Raw genomic sequence first — 12,305 nt, 5'->3', positions numbered from 1 at the left:
GGACACCTGCTGTTCTCTGAGTCACTCATCAGCCATGTAAATCTGTGTTCTGTAGAATATAGATTTCTGTTCAAGTGGTGGCAGCACTTACATAAAATGTTGCAGAGGGTTAAATAATGTAACAAATGTGCTACAGAAGAAAGATAAGCAATAGGCTCCTAGGTTCTGTGTCTATTGAAAGATGAAAACTTCTGCTGCATCACTACATTGCCATGTATGGGCTAGGTTTTTTGTTGTTTGATTTTTTTCTATTGAGCTTTTTTCTCTCTTACCATAATGTGTATTTATTTTAAAACTTACGTAATAACTCATTTTTAACAATAAGAGAATACATATAGAAGAATATTGAAGTCCAAAAAGAAGCAATAAAAAAATGTTCAATACAGAATATATATTTTCCTATTTTTTAATATATTTTCTCATTAAGCTGCCGTTTTGGTTCTTTTTATAGGGTTGTCAGATTTTCAGACGACATAATTTTTTTTTTTAATAGTAAGAGCTTTTCAGAGAAAGAAAAGTTACTAGTCTCAAATTGCATATGTAACTGTAGCATGAGCTTAAGTTCTTAGAAACACTTCATCACTATGACCCTGAATGAGTGTAATGCTTAAATATGCATAATTTTAAGGCATGGATATTAAACTCATTGAAATCCATCATCCATGGCTATTAGAAGTGCTTTGTGTCTTTCAAAGAGACACTTGAAAGAAATCCTGACATTTCGCATAGTTTCAAGTAGAGCAGTGAGGATGAATTTTCTGTTTAAAATGCATGAATAGTGTTAGCTGGAAGATGTTGAGAAAGTGGTATGGTTACTGTTACAAATCTGTGACTTTATTCTGCTTACTTGCACAACTTGCCCTTTAGCATGCTCAGGACAACAGCAAGCAAACCAACCCCTGAAGAAATTCAGGAGACTTAGGACCTGTCCTGAGATCCTGACTTTTGCAGTTACAGATTGCTGCTTTATCTAGAGATGCTGTGATGCTACTCAGACTTCACTGTAAAATGTGTATTCCTTCATTATGATTTTATATTGAAATTGTGAAAATGAGGCTTAGTACATTATATAATGATCTTGATTACATTCTGCAGAGGATATTGAACTATATTAGAATCAAACTTACTAAATGAAGATCAGAAAAGGTCAGAATGTAAGAGGAAGCCAGGCTCTTATGCAGAAGGTTAAATAGCTTCAGGAATATTTGTAAAATTGTGAAGCTATAATTTATTGAAGCATTTTCTTTACCTGATCTGACAATTGATTATCAATTTTAATTTTTTGTAGAGGCACATAGGGGTTTTGTTTAACATATCCAATAGTGGATTTTATTTAAGTAGCACCTGATTGGAAAAATTAATTCTGTCGGGAAATCAGTATAGGTACATATGGTTTATAGATATTTATATTTTGGATTTATAGTAGAAAATGCCATGCAAACCATTCAAATCATATTAAAAAGAACAAAAACATAGACACAACCTACAACAGAGGGGTAGGCATACTGGGGAGAAGAATACAGAACAAAATAGTGTTGTGTTGTGTATAGATCCATAATGCTGCTTTGTCTTGAATGCTCTGCACAATTCCAGTTGCCAAGAGAGCAGACTTGGAAAAGATTCACAGAAAGGTAACAAGAAAGGTAGGGAGCTGCTTTGTAGACAGAAGTCAGTCAGCAAGACTTTTGGCAATGCCTGAGGGATATTATCTTAGGTGTCTGTGAAGTTGTCTGCAGTAGAGATGAACAAGAATTGATTTATCTTCTGGATGGTTTCAGGCCAACTTGAGAACATATAATTTATACAAGGCCCCACTTGTACATTCTTCCTTAAGCAAAATGCAGGATACTTTGCCTTAGAGGCGATATTTGTCACATTCAGGATGACTTCTCTTTTGTTCTAATAGCTGAATGTTCTTGATACTCTTAATTTTTCACTATTTTAATAATAATACTCAATTTTCTGCATGGGCTCATTGTGAATGAACATTGTTAATTTAGTAGACATAGAAAGATAATCTACCACTTTGATGTTTTTTCAAGAATCTTAAGTTTTGCCACTGTGGTGTAACTTCTGGAACAGAATTGCCTGACAGCTGGTTCAGACCTGTTCAGAGCACCGCTGTAGGAATAACATCATGGTGAATATTAGGAGGAATATTTCAAAAATGCCATCATAATTGTAATTTCTGTTTACTTCTTATGTGTTGGAAAATAATGATATGCCTGTGTGTATTTTATTACTTCAAAATTATAGGAATTAAAAAGACAAATCACATATACTGATTTGTGGATTTTTAATCTCTGCAGCACCAGAGTAAAGGAATGATTAAGTATTGGTACAGAAATACAGTTCTATTTTGCACTTCCAGATTCTGCTCAGTTCTTTGTCTTTCAAAGCACAAATTTTCATAAAAACATTTTTACTAATAAAACATAATCCGTCAAATACAGTTTAGGCTGCAACCACTTCTTCTTTTGGAGTCAAAACCCAATGAGTGTTCTGTACTTGCAAAGACATATTTGATGCTTGATAATTTCTAAATTCTGACTGTGTGGCTTTGACAACTGTATGAGATTTACATTTCCTCAGTATTTAAAGTTTGTATAAATTGATAGTTCTTTACAGTGATCTTTTAGCAAGTGGGATGGAACTGCTGGATTTGACAGTACACCCACTGCGTTTTGTTAAGTTTAATATATGCAGACTTTAAAATGTTTGGTACAGTCTATTAAATATTTTGTTCTAGAGAATAGTTAGTTGGATTAAGACATAATAATAAACAATTCCAGCCATTTTTATGTGACACCTGTTATCTGAGATGTGCAGGTAAATCTATTGTCTTGGCTGTGAATTTGTAATTTGTTATAAAATTTCTCATAGTCTTGAAAGCAATTAGTTTAATTACGTTTTTGCTTCTTGGAATTGAAGCCTAATACAGTTGATGAAATAACGAGGAAGATATTTTATGTTTATAAAGATGATTTATAGAAAACAGAGATAATTAGACTGACTAAATGAAAGATCTTTCTGATGCAGTTAAAACTCCATGGAAAATTATTTTTCCAAAATTCACAAATTGTTTAAAATTTTATTGATGATGACTTTGAAGCTTTACTTTTGAAAAACCATGCATTGAAAATGTAGTTAAGTTTTTCAATACCTTTGAAGTTAAAGTACAGGAAAACTACTGTAACATTTTAAAAACAGTGCTAGAAACATTACCTGTGTGAGTACTGTGAGTAAGACATTTTCTGTTTTAAAGGCTATTAAGTAACATTTTTGAATTGCATTTTTATTATGAGTGATGCAAATGGCCTCTGAATTACACTGTTTTATTCTATATAAGTAATTTGTCCCATTATGATAACTGTAATCTTTTTCTCTCCTTTTTTATTTTATTTTGCTGCTTGCCTTTTCTAGGAAGTAGAGGTTGGTATGCTTCTTCTGTCTTTTATGATACTGTGAGCTTTTCATGGATTACTTATATTTTACTAAATTTAGGTTGTTTCTCCCCCTCCAGGATGATTATTTTCGTACATGGAGTCCGGGTAAACCATTTGATCAAGGTAAGATTCTGCTCCTAGGTACTAGTGTGGGATAAAATTTAAGTAATTATATTTGTGCTCCTGTTCTAGAACACTAACAGAATTCTGTTAATTTCTGTAATTTTCTCTGTCTTCAAATAACTGATTTAAATAGGACCAGAAATTCAGCCTAATCATCATTTTATGTCTGTGATTTTTTCAAACATTTATTGATTAGAGAGAGATGGGAGCATTAGAAACCTCCAAAGTAGCTTAAAGTTTCCCTTGGAAAAACATGAGGTTTGGAAGATTTTGTTTTATTAGACAGGTATGCAGTCTAATGCTTGTCTTTTGGAGTCAAGACAAAAAATTATTAAGATTTTGAATGTCTCTTTGTATCCAACAGATAAAAGATGATCTAGAAAAACAATTTTGGGAGTCTGTCATGTTCAAGTGATCTATCTTGAGGCAAAATGCAGCTGGAGCATTGGGAATGCTGCAATACAGCAGTTTTAGGCAGAGAATACTGTGAGCAAATGCAGCAAACATTCCCATTACACATTCCCTCCCCAGGAACTGGAACTTAATATTTACTGTCAATATAATCTCCCTCATGTATGCTGTTTCACAGTGTATTGCTGCCATTTTAGAACTGCTGAGGATATTGGTACTTTTTTTAATTGCTCTGAGAAGTGCTTCAGGGGCTCTGTCTTGTCTGGTAGTGCCAGCGGAATAAATGCAATGAAGAAATGGTGACAGGACTTGCAGACAAGAGACCAAGATAAAAATATGTTGTGAAGATAGTGTTTATTCAGTTTCAAGAGCTTCCTCCAGAATGGAAACTGACTTGTGAGGGATATTACTTTGTTGTAATATTAGAAAAATTTGTGGTTGAAGCAACAATGAGTGTCTTGCATATAACCCTTGCAGTCCCTAAAGGGCTCTGCTTGAAAGCTGGTGAGAAGGGACATTTTACAAGGACATGTGATAGGAAAAGAGGTAATAGCCTTAAGCAGGAGGAAGCTAGGTTTAAATTGGATATTAGGAAGAAATTCCTTACCATAAGATGGGATGAGGCACTGGAAGAAGTTGCCCGGAGACACTGTGAACTTCCCATGCCTGGAGGTGTTCAGGTCTAGGCTGGATGGGCTCTGAGTAGCATGGTCTAGTGGAGGGTTCACTGCCAGCAGTGAACAGGGGCATTGGAACTAGGTGATACTTAAGATCCCTTCCAACTTTAACTATTTCATGATTTGGTGAATAGTGTTTTAATTCATTCTTCCTTACTTCAGCACATTTTGAAAGGTCTTCTTATGTTGATGTGTTAAGTATGTCAAAATTGCTCATGTAGAGAGATCTGTGTAATTCTATTTGTATTAATAAGAGTTTCTATATGGAAATATATATCCAAGCATACCAGGAGGGTAGCCCTTAAAATGAAAATGTGTAGTGTTATTTATTCCTGGGCCACAAAATCTATTTTTAAAGATAGAAAACTTTGATTTGCAGCTGTGATTTGTATTGCAATCCACCAACATTTCTTAAAGCAATATCTGGCATTTGTTTGAAGAAGAGGACCTATTCCCATTGAACTATTTTTTGCTTCTATCTTTTTAAGCTAGAAAAAACATATTTAAATGTTCTCACTGTATATTTTATATGTTTGCCTCTAAATGTTTTTGTATTTCTATAAATACCATAATGTAACTTGTTCATAAACAATTATGTGGGGCATGTATTACTGTTGGAATAAATCTGAGTGTTCTTGTAGCATATTTAGTTACTGCTAAAAGGCAGGTTTAATTGTTTCAGGAGTTTTAGAAAGCAAGTAGAATGTTTTGTGTTTAGGACTAAAGTTGACTACTTTTAGTAGCTTTATCAACGTTTTATTCACATACAATATTTTCTGACACATTTTCTTCATGCAGCACTTTTACATCAAATGAAAATATACAGAATACTTCTGGTACATTTTATTTTTAGACTACAGATGTTAGCAGAGCTTGGAGGATGTAACTATTGAATGAAATTGCATACACAAAGACACTGGTGTAATTTGGTGAAGTGGAAAGGATGTTTTCCTCTGCTCAATAGAAATACCTTGGAGGAAAAGTGGAGTATATTCATGTAATTGAAAAAATGCAACATGACATTTTCTGTGGAGGTTGAAGACCCTGAAGGTATGGTTGGTTCATAGATGTATTTATGAAATTTCGTGTAGACCATTCAATTGAATTATTTTTGGCTTTTGTAGTATCAGGTTATATTAGATGCCTGTTTACAGGAGGAATTTTGTAGATACTGTTGTACAACAAAACCATATTTTGAAACTATTTTACTTATACTAGTTTAATTTTTGCCTTTTAGCTCTATGTATTTCATCTACCTAGTTCTGTAATAATTTGGGTAACTAAGGATATCCAAATATATGCAAATGCTATAATTTGCAAATACATTTTTGTACTGTGAACTGAAATAATTTAGAGTCATATTAAATAAAATAATTTTATTCGCTCATTTGCAAGCCCTGGGAAGTCATAAGGCAGTTTAATGAAGATCCATTAGTTGAAGACTGAAAACAGTTGTGTAGAATTAACTTTGCTGCATTTGATATGCGCTCTCAATATCTAGTTTTTGTAGTAGAACTATTGATGTTTTTAAACTAGAAATATATATCCATCACTTTCAAGATAAGTTGCAGTGCTTTGCAATTAAAATGTACAGTACTTTAGGATGTTGTCTCAGTTAAAGAAATAATGGTCTTTGTGGGAGGACACTGAATTTCAAAAAGGGCAGAACTGAAAAGCTTTTTAAAATATTTCATGCTTATTTACTAGTAAGACTAAGCTGTATTTAATCTGGTGAACAGTTCCCTGTTTCAGGTGTTTAGGCATGTTTGGGAATTCTTCTCACTAATGAAGTACACTAAATCTTATGTTAAACAGATTCCCACTGCTTTATGATGCTATCAGCTAGCCCTTGCCAGGGAAGATCTCTTGTAGATGTCTGAGGAACAGTTCATGGTGCTTTTTCTTAATTATCTGATGCTGTGTTTAGGTGATTCTTTTATTATTTCTCTTTTATCAATTTATCTATTGTGGTAACATCACAAAAGTGCCTTGTCCTGTACAATTCACAGACTTGGCTCCTAGCTCAGGTTCACTGGAAAATGCACATCTGCTTCTCTGGTTACAGCTTGCAAATTGTTTCAGAATTTATTTCTGTGGAGTCATCAATGGATTCAAAATTTTTTAGCTATTTTTAAAAGATTCTTTAGAAAGGATTTTTATTGAGGCTACGCTGAGCCCATAAGAAGAGATTTTGGTTGCCTTTGGTAGTAGTCTGAGCCCTTATTTCCTGCTGTCCTGACATCTTTGCTTTATGCCCTGATGTTAGGTTTAGAGTCACCATATCAAGGATTATTATTAGATAAAGTAAGAAGTTTTTCTGTTTGTTTGTTTTTAACATGGCCAAATCGTGGATTCAGACCCACAGATAGTTATATCAGAAAAGTGGGAATGTGTTTGCAGGGTGACAGTGACTGTCCAGAGCTACAGCACCAGAGCTTCTTGAGCTGGCAGCGTGCTGAGAAAGGGGTGTGTGGGACTGTTTCTTTGGGCTTCCAGACCTGCTAAAATTTAGTCCTGCAAATCTCTCTCTTTAGAAATCCAGCTTCTCTCTACTCTGCTGGCATGTCCCAGATAATGGTCAAGTCCATGAGCACTGTGTACCTGAAAAGATTTTGGTGTGTACTGGAACTGCTTCTTCTTTACAGGCTCTCTGAAAGGCCTAATTTGCTTATATTTGCCACAGAATTTCAATATGAAGGCATGTAAAGCAGCTGACAGAGGTAGGTATTAAGAACATGAAACTGGAAATAACATTACAATTTAATGGTGAGGGAAAAAGAAATAGTTTAGCAAAGCTCTTTAAAAGAACCAAACAGTAGGCAAAGACTGTAAAGAAGAAAAATGAGTTGTACATAGTTTTACTTGAATAGAAGAATGAAACCTGAAATATTAGAAGTTGCCTTTTTGACCTATTTAACTTCTTGTATTTAAAAACTTGTTAATCTTTAATATTACAAATATAAAGAATGTTAAGATGTACTTTTTACAGAATTTATTTTATGTGGAGGTTATCATTCAATTTTACCATTTCCTGGTCATTTTTGTTATTCCAGGCTTCTTCAAAATGCAGATGTATTTATATTTCTGATATATTAAATACTTCATATGAAAAGTCTACTGGATTCTGTTTAGTTGGTTTAAAAAATTTAAACACTGAAGTTGATTACAGTAAAATGAAATTGATTAAAATTCCCTATGTCACTTAAGAATACATAATGAAATACAAGAAAGTAGAGTTCTCCAAGTGCCAAAAATAGAATCATTAAGGTTGGAAAAGCCCTCTGAGATCATCGAGTCCAACCTTTAACCCAGCCCTTCCAAGCCCACCACCAAACCACGTTGCTGTGTGCTGCATCTACACATCTTTTAACAACCCCCGGCGACAGTGGCTCCACTGCTTCCCTCGGCAGCCTCTTCCAGTGCTTGGCAACCTTTTCAGGGAAAAATCTTTTTCCTACTATCCAGTCTAAAACTACCCTGGTGCAACTTGAGGCCTTTGCCTCTTTGTCTATCATTCATTAGCTGTGAGAAAAGACCAACTTCCACCTCAAGGGAGTCTCCTTTCAGGGAGTTGGAAAGGGTGATAGGGTCTCCCATGAGCTTCCTTTTCTCCAGGCTAAACAACCCAGCTCCTTCAGATGTTCCTCATCAGATCTGTGATCCAGACCCTTCCCCAGCTCTGTTGCCCTTCTCTGGACGTGCTCCAGCACCTCAATGTATGGAGGACTCCAAAACTAAACACAGGATTCGAGGTGTGGCTTCACCAGCGCTGTATTTTATAGCATCTTGTTGTGCAAGAGTAATCGTCTTGGCAAGTGAGACAGTAGGTGGGGGAATTTTCAGGAGGATGCATTTCTGCTCTTACAGGTCTGCAGATGTTTCTTTGCCATTGTTGCCCTATTTGAAGAACGCAGAAGCCAGTTCTAACACACCCAGCATGTCGCTAAATTATGATTTAGTGTGTTTAGGAAAGGATAATATAATGCTTAACTGTTTGCTGGTGAAATATCACTATTGTGAATGTTCAAGTAGTCTTAAGGTGTTCTTTATTTTCTGCCAAATCAAGAAAGTGAACATTTTGATATAAAAATAAAAAAGTGCTTTAATAAAGCTGTTGAAAACTTAAAAAGTATGCAAGGGAAGTGTGTTCTTGCATTTCTCCTTGTCTTAATGGGTTTGGATATCTTTGCAGAATATTTGAGAGTTCCTTATTATATATAGAAGAAGCTCAGCATAATTGTCCTAATTTTGTTGTCACTTACACCAGTCTGAGCCCAAAATAGCTATGTTTTTCGGCAGTTTAAACAAACAGGATCATTTCTGAATTGTCACAGATAATGATAAGGGGGGCATTTGACTCTATGTGGAATTTCTCATTTCCATCTCTTTTTGAGCTATGTGTAACAAATTCTCTTGTAACCTTAAAGTAGTACCCAAAAGACAAAACACAAAAAAAGGAGAATGTTTTTGAGGCAGAGATCATAGATATTTGTGAGGGGGAGAATTTCTTATAATTTAGTTGCTGCACAAGTAGCTTAAAAAGTGTGACTCAGTGAAGATGATTGTTTTAAAGGGAATGGAGAGAAAATGTGTGAAGTGTTTGAAATTTTGAAAAAGAGATCAAGCTTTAGTGGGTTTGTTCCAGAGGAAGAACAGAGACTGGCAGATTCAATTTTACTTTTTTAGCACTTTTTAAAACTTATATTATCAGTATCTAAAATACCATGTTATGAATCAGTGTAATGGCGTTTTTATGTTCGTTTTAGAAAAACTTTATTTGCAGCAGTGAGCAAAATAGAAACACACAGTACTTTGTGTCAGATGGTTATAACCAGTGTCAGATGGTTTTAAATTGGTACTAGGCGTTTCTTTGTTTATGAGAACGTTTTTGTAGCATAACTACAACCATTGCAGGGCAGCTAGAAACTCAGTGCTCATATCCCAGAGCTTACTAATATAGAACGTTAGGAACATGGGTGATTTTTTTTTTATAGAAGCCTGATAGAGACTTTACACAATTGTCCTGGAGTCATCAGTATGGAGATTTCTGAGCACTCTTGAGAGGAGAATTTCTTGTGTAGAAGCCACCTCCATACACACAGCCACTGTAATTTTTGAAGAGCTTGCTCACAAGTTAGAAACCAGACTACACAACCAATGATGTTCAGGGATTTGAATCTAAGCTTTTAATTATTTCTTTGGCCACCTACAGAAAAAACTTCCACTCTAGCCCTCTTACTGAAGTTGTAGACACTCTAGCCTTCTTACTGATGTTGTACATTCATATGTCCAGATGGAACTAGTGTTCAGGAAGGTGGCTCCTGTGAACATCCAGCTGTAGTTAGCCATTATGCTTTTTATGCTATGCAGTGAATTTTACATGGCAAATATAGTCTCTGGGAAAAGAAACAAAAATTTGAGATTCTTCTTTTTCAGAACGTTCTTATCAAGTTACTGAGGTAGGCTATTTCTTGTTTGTTCTCTCATTTTTTTAATAAATTTCAGATTTGTAGCTGCACAGTGATTAATTTTCATGTTGAAGTTAAAAGGTGTTGTTTCTCAGTAGATATGTTGCATAGTAAGATGGGCTTTTCTTGTTAAGAATCCACACTGCTGTGGATGAGTGAGGAGGGTCTATGTGTGCACATGCAAATTTTGAATGCTGATCACTGTATAATTTAGGGAAAAGATAACCATTACCACTATTAATTTTATTTTAAGCATTTATCTGGGCTGTGTTAGCTGGCAGTATCAACTGAGCATTTATGTGCTCTGCCTTGCTCTCCTCTTTACTGTTACTGGAAATTGTGGTGCTGGGATTCTGCAATTATCTAGACCCACAACACTTGTCAGTGAGAAATCATTCTATAGCAGGTGAGAAATTGTCATCTTTCAAAATGGAGAAGTGAAGATATTCATGGTGTTCAGGTACCTTCAGGAATTGTGTGATTTATCAAAGGAGGCAATATGAGTCATTCCCTTCTATGGCTCTGTCTGCCTTGGGTTATAACTAGGCATTTGACCTGATTATTAATATTTTATTTAAAACTTTTAGATAATTTAATTATTTTTTAAAATTTACTTAATTTTTCCTCCTTGCATTGTCAAATATGAAAACTTTGTAAAGAAGTCAAGACTTGCCTTTTAAAGTAGTGGGGTGCACAAAACATAGCTGAAGTTTTGGTAAATTTGGAAACAAAATACGTAGTTGCTTCTATTTTGCCCATCAGAAATCAATCAGAACATTTGAAGACTTCAAGTCTATTAAGTTTAAGACTTTGTCCTTAACCTTTTTTCACCTTTCATTTTACTTGGGAGCGGAAAGTATGGGACGTGTTAGGATGCTCTTAAAAGATTGTGCATTCTAATAGTCATTGGCAGAAACCATTTACTCTGGTTTCTGCCAAAGTGCTACCATTAAAAATATTCTTATGTTATGGCTTGCTAGTCTTTATTTCCTATTATATTCCCTATAAAAAGGATGTTCTGAGTAATGTCGGTTTTGGGGAGTGCCAGCTGTAAACTAGCTTACAGAAGGGATGATAGGAAGCTTTTCTTAATTGCTTTGCCAAATTTGAATTATAAATAAATAGATCTATTAGTAATAATTCAATTAAGTTTTCAGATATTAATTGCGTTCTTATCATGTGAGAGGAACAAATCCGTACTAATCTATAAAAGTCGGCAGAAGTTCCTAACAGCAGAGTGACTTACTTGTCATTTACAATGCAAGTTCTTAGAGAAATAGTAGATGATAAAAACCATTTTATACTTTTGATATGCTTTTTGTGACAGTGATATTTTTCTGCTTGTTGAAATTTAGGTAACATGACATTTCATGGTATTGTAGCCAGATGCACAGACAAACGTAAAGTAGGCATGCAGACAAGTGACCCATAGCAAGTACACTTTTCTGAATATTAGAAGCTGTGTAAAGCTGAACGTTATCAAGTTGTTCAAGCTCATATCAGACCTGCATCTTTAGAAGCTGATTGTATGTGACATTGTGGGAAGTCAGCTGATACAGTATTCAAGAGATGATTTCTGACAAGACTTGCATAAACATATTTCTTATGTCTAGAGTCTCCTCTTCATAGTGGAAACCTTTACCTGTTTTCAATAGCAGTGTAATTGTGCTGTACAACTGATGTTTTCACTTCAGTTATGGGGATAGGAGGGGAAGCCTCCAATTTTCATAAATAGGATGATATTTTAGTAAATATTGATTGGGTAAAAACGTGGATTGATACCTGATCGTGTTGAAGACAATAGCTGTGTGAGGGTTACATCCCACTGGGGGATTTTGATGCTTGTGATGATTTTGGTGTGAATATTGTACTTTTTCAAAGCTGCTTATTTTGGCAGGAATGGAAAAAAACACACAGTGTTTTCTGTGCAAGTCTGCATAGTCTGAATGAGGTGGGGGGTGCCAGGAATTTTTTGTTAGGGATAGCTAGAAGATGGACTGAAGAAGTAAAGACTTAGTGCCATGTATTTCTTGATGTGAGTTACATGCTTAGTGGAAATCAATAATACTTTTCCTGAAATAACTTCATGCATTTCCATAGTAGTTTGAGATATTTAGGATGATTCCTTGTAGAATCCAGACAGACACATAGTCACATGTGCCCTTGCATTGTAAGGGGAG

At 35.0% G+C, this 12,305-nt stretch overlaps 1 protein-coding gene across 3 annotated transcripts in view; it reads left to right on the top strand.

The window, feature by feature from the left end:
* Positions 1–12,305, top strand: part of SPOCK3 (SPARC (osteonectin), cwcv and kazal like domains proteoglycan 3) — a 167,081-nt gene that overhangs the window by 58,819 nt on the left and 95,957 nt on the right. For all 3 annotated transcript variants that reach the window (XM_059470783.1, XM_059470784.1, XM_059470785.1), the window contains one exon: positions 3,524–3,569. In XM_059470783.1, the coding sequence (XP_059326766.1) occupies positions 3,524–3,569 (46 nt within the window). The remainder of the gene's footprint in view (positions 1–3,523; positions 3,570–12,305) is intronic.

This window comes from Ammospiza nelsoni, chromosome 4 (genome assembly GCF_027579445.1).
Source record: "Ammospiza nelsoni isolate bAmmNel1 chromosome 4, bAmmNel1.pri, whole genome shotgun sequence".
Classification (NCBI taxonomy): domain Eukaryota; kingdom Metazoa; phylum Chordata; class Aves; order Passeriformes; family Passerellidae; genus Ammospiza; species Ammospiza nelsoni.
The sequence above is the reverse complement of the archived record's forward strand: the minus strand, read 5'-3'. Positions and strand labels throughout refer to the sequence as shown.